General features: G+C 54.5%; 3 protein-coding genes across 5 annotated transcripts in view; 1 reads left to right on the top strand and 2 right to left on the bottom strand.

Moving 5' to 3' along the window:
• Window positions 1-6,442, top strand: part of Pc (pyruvate carboxylase) — a 93,954-nt gene extending 87,512 nt beyond the window's left edge. Inside the window, exons 12-22 of the mRNA XM_052762255.1 lie at window positions 2,077-2,221; window positions 2,428-2,517; window positions 2,597-2,818; window positions 3,157-3,313; window positions 3,723-3,963; window positions 4,079-4,328; window positions 4,519-4,763; window positions 4,853-5,032; window positions 5,109-5,357; window positions 5,599-5,739; window positions 5,818-6,442. Of these exons, the coding sequence (XP_052618215.1) occupies window positions 2,077-2,221; window positions 2,428-2,517; window positions 2,597-2,818; window positions 3,157-3,313; window positions 3,723-3,963; window positions 4,079-4,328; window positions 4,519-4,763; window positions 4,853-5,032; window positions 5,109-5,357; window positions 5,599-5,739; window positions 5,818-6,066 (2,169 nt within the window). The 3' untranslated portion in view covers window positions 6,067-6,442. The remainder of the gene's footprint in view (window positions 1-2,076; window positions 2,222-2,427; window positions 2,518-2,596; window positions 2,819-3,156; window positions 3,314-3,722; window positions 3,964-4,078; window positions 4,329-4,518; window positions 4,764-4,852; window positions 5,033-5,108; window positions 5,358-5,598; window positions 5,740-5,817) is intronic.
• Window positions 6,443-7,474: 1,032 nt separating this feature from the next.
• Window positions 7,475-10,467, bottom strand: Rce1 (Ras converting CAAX endopeptidase 1). Of its 3 annotated transcripts, none has more exons than XM_052762274.1 (8): window positions 10,279-10,467; window positions 10,042-10,144; window positions 9,863-9,946; window positions 9,561-9,639; window positions 8,914-9,081; window positions 8,720-8,791; window positions 8,396-8,458; window positions 7,475-8,125 (listed from the first exon to the last, which is right to left on the bottom strand). In XM_052762274.1, the coding sequence occupies exons 1-8, from the start codon at window positions 10,452-10,454 to the stop codon at window positions 7,890-7,892; spliced, it is 981 nt and encodes a 326-aa protein (XP_052618234.1). In that variant the 5' UTR covers window positions 10,455-10,467; the 3' UTR covers window positions 7,475-7,889. The 3 variants fall into 3 exon arrangements, with proteins under 3 accessions (XP_052618234.1, XP_052618237.1, XP_052618236.1); XM_052762277.1 differs by having other exon boundaries at window positions 8,396-8,476; window positions 8,725-8,791; XM_052762276.1 differs by lacking the exon at window positions 10,279-10,467 and having other exon boundaries at window positions 9,863-9,942; window positions 10,042-10,272.
• A 102-nt stretch (window positions 10,468-10,569) lies between these two features.
• The window catches only part of CUNH11orf80 (chromosome unknown C11orf80 homolog), a 104,519-nt gene continuing 99,399 nt past the window's right edge, over window positions 10,570-15,689 (bottom strand). The window contains exons 15-16 of the mRNA XM_052760104.1: window positions 12,013-12,091; window positions 10,570-11,026 (exon numbers count right to left, since the gene is read on the bottom strand). Coding sequence (XP_052616064.1) covers window positions 10,680-11,026; window positions 12,013-12,091 — 426 coding nt within the window. The 3' untranslated portion in view covers window positions 10,570-10,679. The remainder of the gene's footprint in view (window positions 11,027-12,012; window positions 12,092-15,689) is intronic.

Raw genomic sequence — 15,689 nt, 5'->3', positions numbered from 1 at the left:
ACAACCAGACAAAGCGCCAGCTCGCAGGCCCCTTCACCATCTCCCAGAGACGGGTCTTTGTCACATGTCTCTGGGCACCCTCCCCAGCACGCCCACATATGCTCACACACCCACACGTCCCCGCACCCCGGGCAGGGCCGGGCGCAAACCCGCACAGTTGCTGGGACCCTCGCGTTTACAGACACACACTGAAGGTCACAACTGTTCTGCATCACCGAGTCACGTGCAGGATCCCCCCACAGGCCCGGGCCCTGGGGGGCTCGGGTGGCGCCCCGAGCGGGCTTCTGCGGGTGGGGCCTGAGGGCTCGGCCACGGGACTGGCGTCGCGCCCCGCCCCACCGCGCCCCTCCCTCCTCTGCCCGGTCTCCCTCCGCCCTGCCCGGCGCTCCCCAGCCAACCGGCCTCCGCCTGCAGCCCGATTGGTCTGCGCTGCGCGCTTTCCCAGCAGGCTGGCGGTGGCACGCTGTTTGAAGCTGTGCGTCAGTGGTCCTCTCCGAGTCGCTGCTCCGCCCCCCTTCCCCGCGGGGCCTCTTAGGGAGTCTGGCCCGAACGGTCTAAGATGCAAGGTGGCTTCAGAGCCCGGGCTTGGATGAGAGTGCTGAGGACTCAGAACCAGATTGGGCATCGCGGTTCTTGTTTGTCTCCACCATCAAGAGTGGCTCACCTAGTTGGCATGGGAAGTTGTCACCTTCTACGGGACATCTCCTAGGCCCTAGACTACCTGGGCCCCTTCTTCCTATTCCTCTCCCTCCATACCTGGTTCTCAGGAGCGTGTGGTTGGCAGGAATCCAGGGAGACAAAGGCTGGATTCTAATCCTGCTTGGTACAGCTGCGCAGCCTTGAGCAAGTTACTTAACTACAGAACAGTTTCCTAGCGGAGACCTAGGGCTCTTAATTGCCCGTATTATTCACACCTAAGGGAGTAGGAAACCGCGCAGCTTGAGGGGCTTAAGTTCGTGCCGCTGGAAGCCACTGCCTGGATTGTTGCTGTTGTTGGGACGCCTCAACTTTTACAAAACAGTTTGGATCTTTAGTCTGCTCAGCTGTGATGTGAGGCGGTGTCAGATACTTTTTCTTCCCCTAAAGAGTTCCCTTCACTCCAAACATACACGTGTTCTAGCATCTGCCATGTGTTGCCCTGTGCTGGGAGCCAGGTGGTTCCTGGCCCTGTTCCTACCACTCTGGAGCTTCCAGTAGAGGCGGTGGTGGTGGGAGGCTCTGAGGATCTGTCTCATCTTATGCAGCCCTGGGTTCTTCAGATGCTCTGGTCTCTATTTTTTTTTTAGGGCATGGGCAAGTTTCCAGGAGACAAGCAGATGCAAGGCACTGATAACTGGGCCCTGCTTTGTAATCGTTAGTGACTTCCTGTCAGGAGCTGGTGGGCAAGGCACCCCACTTGTCCAATCTGTTGGGCAAAGGTGGCAGTGTTGAGCAGAAGAGATTAAGAGTCTAGGATTTGTCACGGGACAGAGGTCCAATGTACCCAGTCACACAGGAAGCTGGGGAGCCAGGGTAGAAGACAAGGCATCCATCTACCAGATACTTGGGGAGCACAGGATACAGGGCTCTTTGAGGACCGTGGAGATGCTGGCCACCGTTCCACCTGGCTCCAAAGACAGAGGCTGTCACCACGGGAGCAGCAGGTCCAGATCAGGGCTTCCTAAGGACAGTGGTGTGTGAGAAGTGGCAGGGTAGAGGAGGTCCGGGAGGAGTGTTAAGGTGGGTGCTGTTAGCACGACAGCTGGAGGATGCTGTTGGAATTAGGAAGAGGGGCTCTCATGATAGTGGGTTCAAGAAGCATGGCTGGTGGGGGTAAAGGGTAGTATGTGTGCTGATGAAGGAGAGGCCGAGCTAGGTTCTATGCTTTGGGGGGTGTTAGATCTTAGTTTGTCGACCCAAATAAGAGGGGTGGCATTGGCATATGTTCTGGGGTGAGCAAAGATGGAGGGTGTGCATCTAGCCCCTGGCAACTTCAGGCATTGCCAGAAAGATGGAGATGAAGGAAGCCGTAGTGCTCCAGGCTAGTCTCCCCCCCCCCCCCAGCTGCACAGTGACCCCTCTGCCTTTGTCTTGCAGACCAACATCCCCTTCCTGCAGAATGTCCTCAACAACCAGCAGTTCCTAGCGGGCACTGTGGACACCCAGTTCATTGATGAGAACCCTGAGCTGTTCCAGCTGCGGCCTGCCCAGAACCGGGCCCAGAAGCTGCTGCATTACCTCGGTCTGCCCACCCTCTCCCTCCTGACTGTCCCTTGTCTCCTGCCCCATAGCCCTTCCTTGTTAAGGTCCTGTGCCCTCCTTTCTGCCTACATGGCCCCTAATAGGTTTCCACTGCCTGGACCCAAGAGGCCTGGGTGTCCTGGGGAGAGTCTCTATCCCAGAGTCTGCCGACTCCCTGCCTTGACATATTGCCCACTTCCTCCCCAGGACATGTCATGGTGAATGGCCCTACCACTCCAATCCCTGTCAAGGCCAGTCCCAGCCCTGTGGACCCCATTGTTCCTGCAGTGCCTATAGGTAGGTGAGATCCATTTTTACCAACTCAAGGGGGTAACGGGACATTGCAGGATAGGTAGCAATGTTCTTGTCTGCCTAGGCCCACCCCCAGCTGGCTTCCGAGACATCCTTCTGCGAGAGGGGCCAGAGGGCTTTGCCCGAGCTGTGCGGAATCACCAGGGGCTGCTGCTGATGGACACAACCTTCCGGGATGCCCACCAGTCACTGCTGGCCACTCGAGTGCGCACACATGATCTCAAAAAGATTGCACCCTATGTCGCCCACAGCTTCGACAGGCTCTTCAGCATGGAGAACTGGGGAGGTAGCTAGCGGAGGGCTGGGATGTTGGACAGTGCTAGCAAATTGAGTGCCCAACCCAGAAGGCCCAGGGAACTAAGGACAGAGAGAGGCCGACAGTGAGACCATGAGGATGAAGGCTTTTGTTCCACAAGACCCAGCTCCAGCCAGCTTCTGCTGGAAAGCCCTGGGCTCGAGGCTGCGGGGGGCGGATGGAGACCCTGCCCTGAGTAGTTTGAGGGGCACAAATGAGCCTGAGTTTCCCTGAGCATCGGTGGGGGGAGAGGCTGGTAGGGGCTAGAACATGAGGAACCCTGGAAGTGAGCAGGCTATGGAGTGACCAGCTTCTCTGTTCCTGTCCAGGAGCCACATTTGACGTCGCCATGCGCTTCTTGTATGAGTGCCCCTGGAGGCGGCTGCAGGAGCTCCGGGAGCTCATCCCCAACATCCCGTTCCAGATGCTGCTGCGAGGGGCCAATGCTGTGGGCTACACCAATTACCCTGACAACGTGGTCTTCAAGTGAGCCTGGGTCGCCTGGGACCACACAGCAGTGGGCTCCAAAGTCTCTGACTGTGCCCTGCGGGGACTAAACACAAGACTGCAGAGGCAGAGCAGGCTGGGCTTCTGGGTCCCCATGGCAGCAAACACTGAGGGAGATGACTTGTCCCGGGAATCACTGCGCGGAGGTGGGGCTGGAACCCAGGCCCTAGGGCCCTGCTCAGTGTCCCCCATCAGCTACCTTTGCCAAGAATCTTGGTAACCCTCCAGGCTCAGTCAGGCTGGACAGCCGTCAGCAACGGACACCTCCTGGCCCCGGCTGGCCTGGAAAAGGCCCTGCTCCCCTGCCAGGCCAGGCTTCATTCCCTAGGAGCTAGGAACTAGAGGAGGTGGTGCAGGTAGGGTCACCTGTCTTCTCCTCACCTGCCAGGTTCTGTGAGGTGGCCAAGGAGAACGGGATGGACGTCTTCCGAATCTTTGACTCCCTCAACTATTTGCCAAACATGCTGCTGGGCATGGAGGCGGCAGGCAGTGCTGGGGGCGTGGTGGAGGCTGCCATCTCATACACTGGAGATGTGGCTGACCCCAGTCGCACTAAATACTCGCTGGAATACTACATGGGCTTAGCTGAAGAACTGGTGCGAGCTGGCACACACATCCTGTGCATTAAGGTACCAGGGCTTCTCTCATCTCTTCCTCTCGCCCTCCCACCATACCCACCATGGCCGGCAACGCAGAAACATGTCACATCCCTCCTCACCATATTTCTTTCTCTTCATTTTTTAGGACATGGCGGGGCTCCTGAAGCCCAAGGCCTGCACCATGCTGGTCAGCTCCCTCCGGGACCGATTCCCCGACCTTCCGCTGCACATCCACACCCATGACACATCAGGAGCAGGTGTGGCAGCCATGCTGGCCTGTGCTCAAGCCGGGGCTGATGTTGTGGATGTGGCAGCAGACTCCATGTCTGGGATGACTTCACAGCCCAGCATGGGGGCCCTGGTGGCTTGTACCAAAGGGACTCCTCTGGACACAGGTAGGATGTCGTGGCCCATGGCTGTGCCCCTCTCAAAGCTGTAGCCGCAAATAATCCCAGCAGAGCCTGGGACACAAAACCCAGATGCCTCACTCTGCGCCCGCCCGAGTCTGAGATGGGACCTGGGCTAGCCCTGAGTCCTGGAAGGAGGAGCCCCTGCCGAGCTCCCCTGACTCCAGCTTCCCTGCAGAGATACCCCTGGAGCGTGTGTTTGACTACAGCGAGTACTGGGAAGGGGCCCGGGGACTGTACTCAGCCTTTGATTGCACGGCTACCATGAAGTCTGGCAACTCAGATGTGTATGAGAACGAGATCCCAGGGGGCCAATACACCAACCTACACTTCCAGGCCCACAGCATGGGGCTTGGCTCCAAGTTCAAGGAGGTCAAGAAGGCCTATGTGGAGGCTAACCAGATGCTGGGGGACCTCATCAAGGTGAGCAAGGTCCTTATTCAACGGCCCTGTACACTACGTTCCTGCCTCTGTGCCTAACATTCTTATTACCAGAGATCTCTTCCCTTCAGGTGACACCATCCTCCAAGATTGTGGGGGACCTGGCCCAGTTCATGGTGCAGAATGGGTTAAGCCGCGCAGAGGCTGAAGCCCAGGCAGAAGAGCTGTCCTTCCCCCGCTCTGTGGTGGAGTTCCTGCAGGGCTACATTGGTATTCCCCATGGGGGTTTCCCTGAGCCCTTTCGCTCCAAGGTAGGGAAGGCGCCTTATGGTGTGAGGCAGGGACTGAGCACAAGCACCTGGCGTGACCCTCCGCTCTGCTCCTCAGGTGCTGAAGGACCTGCCAAGAGTAGAGGGCCGGCCTGGGGCCTCCCTCCCCGCCCTGAACCTGCAGGAGCTGGAGAAGGACCTGATTGAGCGGCATGGGGAGGAGGTGACCCCAGAAGATGTCCTCTCTGCAGCCATGTACCCTGATGTCTTTGCCCAATTCAAAGACTTCACGGCCACCTTCGGCCCCCTGGATAGCCTCAACACCCGCCTCTTTCTTCAAGGACCCAAAATTGCAGAGGAGTTTGAGGTCAGTGGTTCTTGTGTTTGCTCACGCTCAGCCCCCAGGTCTACAGCAGCCCTGCTAGAGCCCCAAACTTGGTTCTCACAGCCTTGTGAACTTTAGAGCACAAATGGTCCTTGTGTGACCAGCGGCTAGGCCTCTCTACACATGGAACTAAGTAAGATCCAGTGCATAACTTCCCTGAGTCGGGGCCCAGGGCTGCTCTCCTGACTTTCTCCCCAAATCTGGTCTGCTACCATTTCTGCAGGTGGAGCTGGAACGGGGCAAGACGCTGCACATCAAGGCCCTGGCAGTGAGTGACCTGAACCGGGCTGGCCAGAGGCAGGTGTTTTTTGAACTCAACGGGCAGCTTCGCTCCATCCTGGTTAAGGACACCCAGGCAATGAAGGTACAGTGCCCCAGGGCCTGCCAGGTAGTGGGACTGGGCCTGACCTGCTGTCTGACGTCACCTCTGTCCTGTCTGCAGGAGATGCACTTCCACCCCAAGGCTCTGAAGGATGTGAAGGGCCAGATTGGGGCCCCCATGCCTGGGAAGGTCATAGACATCAAGGTGGAGGCAGGAGCCAAGGTGGTTAAGGGCCAACCCCTGTGTGTGCTCAGTGCCATGAAGATGGAGACTGTGGTGACTTCGCCCGTGGAGGGCACTATCCGCAAGGTTCACGTGACCAAGGACATGACACTGGAAGGCGATGACCTCATCCTAGAGATAGAGTGATCTTGCTTCCGACTGGCAGCCTGGCCAACCCTACCCAAAACCTCCCAACAGGAGCTGTGCAGCCAGGGCAGGCCCAGGCCAGCCAGGACCTGAGAGTAGGAAGGCCAGGCCCTTGAGGTCCTGTCCCGTGGGACACACTACCTGCAGTGGCCCGTTCCCTTTACCGTTCGTCCTTTCCTTATGGGCAGGCAGCTGCTCACATACTCATCTCTTGCCAAATAAGGGTCTGCTCCTTGTGGAGACTACAGGTGTGCAGCAGGTGGCTTTGGGACCTGGGGGAGGTGGTTTAGGGGTTCTACCTCTGGGGGTAGGGGGAGACCTAATTCATAGGTCTGGGGAAATTTGCTCAATAAAAGTGGCCTTCCCTTGCCCTCCACACTAGGTCATATACAGTCTACCCCGTCCCTAGTGCTGTCTCCAACCCAGGGCAGTATGGGTGGAATTCTCTCAAATTCTCATGAGATCTAGGTCAAATCTGTTTTCCTTTTTTAAAAAAAGCTTCCTGGATTTCAGGAAAGTGGACCCCTTTCTGCCCAGTGTTCTCAGGGTCTTGGCACATGGCTTTGGGGGAGAGTCAGTCAGTGGGGCCTAGGCTGCATCCTCTCTGGACCTCAAGATCTAAATGTACTACCTACCCTCACCTCCCAACCGCCAGCTTCTTCTACACAGGCTGGAGAAGAGCCCCGCAGGGAGGCAGGTGTGTGACTGATACTTCCCTTCACAGCTGTATGAGTGTGGCTATGTCACAGCCACACGGGGGTGGGGTGGGGATCACTGGGGAATGACTACATGTCCATTTTCTCTCCTCAATCACCAGCTTCAGGAAACAAGTTTCAGAACAACCTTGAACATGGGAGACTTAAAATGATATCCACAAATTAAAAAAGAAAGCAAAAGGAAAAAAGGGCTAGCCAGGAAAACAAGGACCACTGTAGAGTGTGGTGAGCAGGTAGAAGACTGGGGGTCCTAAAGAACCTTGAGGTGCTGTGGTGCTTGACAAAAGTCTTTGCCATTCTCAGGGCTGTGACCTTTGTCCTGGGTGAGGCGAGGGGCAGCAGTCCAGGTAGAACCAGAAGCCTCTACTCCTGGGAGATGGAGAAGGGTCGTCTTGTCCTCTGGAGCCACCCTCCACCAGCTCACAGGGGTCAGAGCTGTGGTAGCAAAGGCCCCACAGTGAGATGGGTTTCCACCTGGGACCTACTAACTGAACCACAGCTCAGGAAAGAGTGAACACGAGCAGCTAAAAGCTCCACCCTATCCTTTGCTGTTGGGACTTGCTTGCCAGGCTCACCTGCCCAGGTCAGCAGTGTTCAAGGCAGCCAAGAGAGGGGGTGTACATACTCCCAAGCGTTGGCTTGGGTCCTCACCAAGATCCAAGTACATGGATTCCCAAAGGTTCAAGACCATGTTACCCAAGTTAAATCTCTTTAATATCCCAATACAAAGTCTTGATGCAAAAAGACAGTGAGAAAACCCTGGGAAGTTGGGAGACGGGGTTTTATAAATAAACCCACCGAGCAGCTTTTCGGAGGGGGTGAGGGGAGAGCTAAGAGAAGCAGCAGTCCAAAGAGGGAGTGCTCCTAGGGTCTGTCCTTGTCCCCTCCTGTCCAGGTGCTCCTCAACCCCTCTTTGAGAGGCTGCACCCTTTGGATATCGGCTCCTTTCTCTTGGTCCCTGGGGTTCAATTAGCTCTGGCTTCAATCCCCTACAAAAATTCCTGAGATCTCGGGGACCCCAGCCAGCCCCTCCTCTGCAGTGTTTCTTGATAAGGAGGGGCTGGAGAGCCCATCAAGAGTTCACTGGAGTATGCACAGGAGTGATGGTCAGGAGCACAGCAGGGTCTCTGAGGCTCCTGTTCGTTCCAAAAGCACACAAAGGGGAAGGCTGCCATAGAGCCTGGGGTCCGTCAGGGGCTGAAGCAGAAGCAGGAAGAGTCCCACACCAAGAGCATAGCCTGCCAGCAGCGGCCACTTCTGTGGATGCTCCAGGGCTGCACACACGGCAGGGAAGCCCATGTAGTTGCAGAAGGAGTGGCAGAGAACCGGCCCTATCAGGTGTCCTGGAGACAGGAGATGTGCAATGTATGAAGCAGCCCCACCGAGAGTTAGTGACCCTTGTCCCCTAAACAGGACTCAATGGCGCCCCACTCCACACATTCATGTGCCCCCATGTCATGACCTCTGCTTCCACCCTTCAGACCTTAAAGGCTGAGGGCCCTGGCTTAGTCTGCCTCAAGGACTGGTAGAACAAACTGTCACATCCACAGTATTCCCCTTCTCCCACCCACATCTGTGGGCCCCTGGAGACCCAGGAAAAACTGAGGACCAACCTGTGCGGATGAAGAGGAAAGCCGTGTAAGCACCAAAGACAGCAGTGTAGGAGAACTGGAAGGCTGGAGATGGAGGCCGCGAGTGACCACACATGCACGCCCCCCTGCCCCAGTACTGCACATCCCATAGCCAGAGACCACCCTTTCCCCTTGGCAGTGGCTGCCTGGCCACCATCTATGGCTGTTCTCTGTACCCCACCTCCAGCGATCAGTAGTCCCCATCCAATACTTAGAGCCCTGTGTTTCCAGCCCTTTCTCTAGAGTGGTTGTGAGGGATATCACACCCCAACCCCCAACTGTCCCGGCCAAGCTCCCCAGGCTCACCTGCAGACAAGAAGATACTCCCCACACTGCTTTGGCGGAAACGTAGCTGCTCAATAATGTGATGAAAATGGGCTGGGAGGAAGAGGAAAACCACACTGTATTCCTCTGGCCGGCTATTTAGCTCCCCGCCTCACCCCAAGCCCCATTTTTAGACCTCATGCTGGGAACATCTTTGCTGGACCAGTTAGACTCACCAACTCCAAAAAAGAGTGGGCAGGTGAACACAGCAGGGCCCAGACCTGTGCATGGCGCTAACATGGGCAGCATGCAAGCCCGGAACACCAGCTCCTCTGTCAAGGGTGCAATAACTTGGTTCCGTAGCCAGCGCATGTCTGTGAGGCAGCGGGCCCAAGAACGAGGGGCTAGGGCAAATATTCGGGATAAGTAATGCAATGAGTGCCTGGTTACTGGAAACAGAGACCCACCCCCGGGGGCCCTCCCCACAGATTTATTCTGGTCAAACTCAGGTCAGGAATCCTGAGAATCAGAATGGGGAAGGGAGCAAACCTTATCAGACCTAATTACAGTGTCTTCAGATATAACTGCAACAGGAAGGGAAGCATGGTAAGTTCTGGAGACACCAAAACTTAACCAAGGCCAGTCTTTAGGGAAGCCAAAGGATGGAAAAGCAGGGGAAGGTGCTGTCGGACCCACATCAAGTACTGTTCTGGGTCCTGAGAGGCCTCCCTAAGTATCAAATTTATAAGGTACCCAGCAACTGAAACACACCCAGAGAGGTGACATCTCACCTCTTCAGTCCAGATCACACCATCTCACTGACTCCTTCCCCCAGTGTCCTGGACTGCCTGTGCCTACCTTTTTCTCAGTCTTGAAGACTCACCCAGGACAACCTTCAGCCCATCTGTCAGGTCACACGGGCAATCCATAGAGAGCTGCATCAGTGGACCCAGGAAAAGGATCTGGGGGCAGAAAAACAGATCAAAGGAATGACTCACCACAGTCCCATGACCTTGCTCACACCAGTGCCCTTGGTCAGCCTCATGAGACCTCAGGTTTCCCAGCCATGCACACCAGGGAGCTCAAGGGCCACATCCTAACTCCTGTCTGCCATCTGCCAACGGCTGGACACGGGCATTGCTTTGCACTAGCGACAACTAACAGGAAAAATGAAGCAGGACTCACCATAGTTAGCAGCAGGGGCAGCAGAGCTGCTGGGAAAATGCCCTCCAGCCTGAAGCCCATCAGGGTGAGCAGTGATGTGCCTGGCTGAGCCACAGGAAAAAGGGCATCAGTGATGTTCCCTCCCACAAAAAAACGTTGGATTCTTTCCCTGATTGCCCTGTGCCCCGCCTCCTTCGCACCTGGATGCCAGTGAGTTCCCTCCAGAGCAGCACGCAAAGAGGGGACAGGCTGGAGACCACCAGGACACTGGTGAAGCGCCGCTTGATGACAGCAGGGTGGTCCCTAGGAAGGGAACAGTAAGTCCAGGGGGCCTTTAGCAGCTACTCGCTAATGCGGTCTCACCCCGTCCGGCCCAAGCTCCGCCCACAGCCCCGCCTCGCGGGGGCGCGGATTCGGGGCGCGCGCAGCCCCCGCACCTGGGCAGCTCGCTCTTCCACACGTAGAGGCTGCCCACGTAGGAGCAGGCGAGGCTGAAGCAGGAGAACACGGACACCCAGCAGCACAGCCCGGGGCCCAGCGCGGCTGACTCGGGCTGCCGCTCCGGCCGCGACACCGACAGTAGGCGCAGCCCGTCCCCGCCCAGCGCCGCCATCACGCCCGGACCCGTGGCGCACAGCAGTGACGCGACTGCGTGGATGACGTCAGGCGGCGGCGCGAGCTGCCGGCTCCCCTGGGGCGCCCCTCCCTTTGCACTGGAGTCGCTACGCTGTGCTTGCAGCAGCTTTATTGAACCCCAGAAGGCATGACACACGTGTCCCGGGCTTCTTTGGCCCGCTGGGATCCTCAGTGGCGGGCGATTAGAACCTGCGCCCCGGACTCAGCCACTCGGACAGATTGGAGACCTCCTGCAGCCACAAGTCCTGCGGGAGCAGAGGAGACAGTGGTGAGGACCCAGCGGCAGCAGCCCAGGCCCGCACCCACCCCGCGCTCGCCATAGTACCTCCAGGCCGCCGGCGGGGCTCGCTGCGTCAGCCGCGGGGACCCTGCCGTGGGCCGCTTGGGCCTGCGATCCTCTGGCATTTGGGGAGGCCACGGTGGGCTCGTGGTGACCCGTGGCGGACTCTGGAGGGCTCAGATCCCTAGCGGGGCAGAGAGCTTGCGATTCTTCCTTGCCCTGGTTGGGGCTTCTCTTGAGCTTCTTGTTTTCTGCTTGCCCGCTGGTCTCTAGGAGAGGACAAGTCCATTTCATCTTGTTCCCGCAGCTTTGTGCTAGTGCTACAGAGAGTCTTGAGGCATAGTTCTAAATGAGCTCTCCCATTCCATCCTTCCAGATGAAATCTTTCAGCGCCCGGCCTTCCGTTAGCATTCCCTCCCCCTCTTAGCTGGACCTTGATAGCGGGCATCTGCAACTTTCTGCAGAGTGTGCAATATGAATTCCAAGCTCCGATTGCTTCGAGCAGAAAGCACCTCAGTCTCTCTGGTATTGTACTAGGCAGTTGCTACAGAGGCAGCTTTTTGTTGTTGATATTTAAACAGGCTCTCATGTAACCAAGGCTGGCCTTAAACTGATCATCTAGCTTCTATCTCTCAAGCGCTGGGATTACAGACACGTGTCAACACGATTTAGCACAGTGATTCTCAACCTGTGGGTTACAACCCCTTTGGGTCAAACCGCCCTGTCACAGGGGTTGCATATCAGGTATTTAATTATGATTCATAACAGTAGCAAAATTACAGTTATGAAGTAGCAATAAAAATTTTATGGTGTGGGGGGGTCACAACATGAGGGTTGCATTGCAGCTTTAGGAAGGTTGAGAACTACTGTTAGCTTATCCATAACAGGTCCATCTGTGGAAGGGGAGAGGAGTCAAACTCAGGTCTTGTCAAACAGGCAAGCACTCTGCCACTGAGCTACACCCCCTGCCACTCGGGTGCAAATTTACAGTGTCTGCCTTGGCACATTCCTCCTGAGCAGGTCCTGGCAATGTCGGCCAACAAATGCACCTTTCTTTAGAAAAAGCTAATGTGCACACACTAGTAAGTACAACGCACAGACTTCTAGTAGGAATACATGCTGCTGCCCAAGACCCAACCAGTCCCAGCAGGTGGCGGCATAGCCAAAGTGCAGCAGGATAGTTGGCCCTCTCCAAGCCATGGTTTTTACTTCTCTGCTTTCAGCCCAGGGCACACCCAAAAACCTGGAGCCTTACCTACAAGAGACTCGGAGCCGATATTCTCATGCCAGCCTTCGGTACTCTGGGCAGGATGCCTTTTCTCTGCAGTCGGGTGCTTTAACAATTAGAAATTCCAAGTGAGTTTTACAGAAGTCTGAATGAGCCGTAGGAGACATGTGTGCCTGGTGGCTTGATTGATTTATAAGGATGTTCTTCACCTGGAACTCCCTCTTCCTCCTAACTCAGCAGTCTCTACTTGGCCTCCAACTTTCAAAGCATCCTGCTTCTGTGGACCCTTGGGAACTCACACTCTAGCCATTCCCAGCATATCTGTTCTTCCCTGAACTTCAGATACCTGCTGACAGTCTGCCTCGTCTCAGGCTCTGAAGTATGACACTGTTCATCATTTTACGTGCATGTGTCCATCTTTCTACTCAAGATTTATTTTTACATATCTGTGAGTACCTATGTGAATTACGTGTGGACATATGTACTTGTCAACGAGGCCAAGAGAGGGCGTCAGGGCCCCTGGAATTGGAGTTACATGTTTGGGAGCTTCTGATGTGAGTGCTGGAACCCAAACATGAGTCTGCTGCAAGAGCAGCACGGTCCCTCTTAAACACAGCCATTTCTCCAGCCCCTCTTTATGTAGTACTGGCTGTCAGGAATTGATGGGCAGATCAGGCTAGGCTCAGACTCACAGAGATCCTCCTGCCTTTGCTTCTTGAGTGCTGGGATTAAAGGGGTATATCATAATGCTTGGCCATGTCTATTTTAAAATAAATAGTTTTTTTTGGAGGGGGGAGGAACAGGGTCTGACCTTGAATGTCTGGTCATCTGTCTCTCCATATATATACATAATTAAAAAGAAATCTTTAAAAACGATGAAAAACGAGTCCTTACATAGCTCAAAAGGTGCATGAAAGCTCCAGGTACAACCCCAGCACTACAGAAAGCAGCACAGTAGCACACACACATAATCCCAGCACACAGGAGATGGAGGCAGAATGAGTTCAAGATCATCCTTGCTATATAGGAAGAGAAAGGCCACAGAAAGATAAAGGTCTTAGATGCACGAGACCCTGCCTCCAAAGCAACAACAAAACCCCCACCTGCAATTTCTATCTACTTCAAAGAATACCATGGGGAGAGTGAAAAGTAAAACAAGAACTGGAGAGAGTGGGCTAAGGCTTGAGGGAGAGGGAGGCTGGGGCTAACTGCAGTTCAGTGGGCACAGGCTTGTTTTCAGTGGGATGGAGGTGTCCTGGAGTTTGGTGGAAGGGGGGACACAGCACCTTTAAAGTTGCACGCTTTAAAATAAATAATAAATCTTAGCCAGGCAGTGGTGGTGCATGCCTTTAATCCCAGCACTCAGGAGGCAGAGGCAGGTGGATCTCTTGAGTTTGAGGCCAGCCTGGTCTACAGAGCGAGATCCAGGACAGCCAGGGCTACACAGAGAAACTATCTCAAAAAACAACAACAAAAAGGTAATCTTAGCTAAGAATTACATGACAGTAAGGTACATTCTAATACACTGCTTCCCTCCCTTCCTCCCCCCTTGAAACAGTCTCACTACGCAGCTCTGGCTGTCATGGGACTCACTATGTAGGCCAGGCTAGCCTCTGTCTCCCAAGTGCTGGGGTATAAAGTGCGCACTACCAACCATACCTGGCATCCTCATTAAAATGTTTTATGTTATAGAAGCTATGCAGTTACAGTCACTGCTCATCATTTCTGGGGATGGGTTCCACGATCTCCCCCCATATACCAAAAATCCTCAGATGCACACATCCTTAGAGGTGTGTGCCACCATAGCTGGCCGACATTGTTTATTTCTTTATTTTATTTTATTTTATTTTATTTTTGAGACAGGGTTTCTCTGTGTAGTTTTGGTGCCTGTCCTGGAACTCACTCTGTAGACCAGGCTGGCCTCGAACTCACAGAGATCTGCCTGGCTCTGCCTCCCAAGTGCTGGGATTAAAGGCGTGCGCCACCACTGTCCAGCTCCTACATCGTTTATTAACACCAGTTCTAACTTGTATAATTACATTCCCAGGAACACACGAAGGACAAAGATAGCCCCCAGACACAGTGCAGTTTCAGTTTGCTCTAGCCTGGGAAATCTTGTGTAGCAGACACATCTTTCTCCTTTTAGAAACTGATCTTACGGAGGGATGATCCACCTGAGGTGGGTAGCACTGTGAGAGCCTTGCATACCCGTCAATGTCTGGGCCCCAAGAGGCAGGCTAGTCCTCAAAATACAGCTCCTTGGATTTAACACTGTGGAGCATTCTAGTCTGCACCCTAGAAAGCCACCTTTCCTTAGAGAACTGCCTATTTCTCCTTCAACTATAGATGGGTTAATTCCCTATTAGGTGCGTTGGCTAGTTACCATGGAAACAAAGTGATGGCCCACAAGTGAAGGAATTTGACCTGCGCCTTGATCATGCAGTTTATGGCTGAAGCCACTAGGTGCCACTGTTGTGCCACCAGTGAGTTATCACAAAGAGGCTGGTACTCCAGGGAAGAAGTCATGACAGGATCTAGGTATGCTCTTCCCTGGACTTGCCACCCAGTCCTACAAAGGCACAATGACCAGGCCTTGAAGCCCTGCCAGCTGCTGGCTGTGTGACTGGCAAGTTTTAAGTTTTACAGTTATGTTACCTATAAGATGGAAAACAAAGACCCAACTCAGAACATCTTTGTGGAGACTGAAGTGGAAATACAGACTAGGTACCCTGTAAATGCTCCTTTCTTCCAAGATCCTCGAGTTCCCCAGCCATCTGCCAAGCTAAGTGGGCTGTGGATGGCCCTGAGGCAACGGGCCATCACTAGAGCCAGACAGGGTAAAGAGGTCAGATAGATTCTTTGAGATCTCACTGGGATGGATGTCAGAGAGGTCCACGCAAAAGCTCCTCAGAGGCAGACACACTCCTAGACCCTGAGGGGTCTTTCCGGGTGCTGATGATGGCTCATGATACTCTCAAGATGTGCCTGGTCGCAGTGACCTGGATTGTGCCCCTTCCCTACATGTCCACGCCCTAACACCAAGTGCCTGTGAATGTGAGATTGTTTGGAAAAAGGGTCTTGACAGATCTAATTAAGGATTCAGAGATAGGACCACACTGCCTGCTGGATTCAGGGCAGGCCCTCCTAAAGCTGAGAAACAGTTGGGTAGGAAAAGGCTCGGTGAAGATGGAGGCAGAAACTGGAGTTATGTAAGCCACAAACTAGGTAATCAGAAAGAGAGGATTCTCTCCCAGTGCTTCTGAAGGAAGCACAGCCCCACTCACACCTTGACTTTGGACTTCTGGCTTCCAGAACTGACAGAGTAAATGATGTTTTTAAGTTGTAAGTTTCTGGTGCTGTCTTACAGCATTGCTAGGAAACGAATACAGTAGTTATGAGCTTTACATGCTTGAGGTGTGGCCATTAGCTCTCCAACATGGTGAAAACCAGTGAGCTTTGCAGTGAGCCAGCTGAGGGCTGCACACAAGTATGATGAAAGGTGTGAAGGGAGCATGCTGTGTGGGCTGTCGAGCCCCAATGAAGGGAAGGGGGACAAATCCAAGAAATCTCAAGATCCTTCCATGCCCGAGCACCTACGTTCCCTGTCCAGCCAGCCAGACCGAGGTACAGAGTGGAGAACTGCAGAGGGCATGCTGAAGACCTGTTCTTTCAGAAGATTAGGAAGTGAGCGGTGACACAGTTTG

This window comes from Peromyscus californicus, unplaced genomic scaffold (genome assembly GCF_007827085.1).
Source record: "Peromyscus californicus insignis strain IS unplaced genomic scaffold, ASM782708v3 Scaffold_4__1_contigs__length_199733344, whole genome shotgun sequence".
Taxonomy (NCBI): domain Eukaryota; kingdom Metazoa; phylum Chordata; class Mammalia; order Rodentia; family Cricetidae; genus Peromyscus; species Peromyscus californicus.
This window is presented reverse-complemented; position numbering and strand designations above follow the sequence as displayed.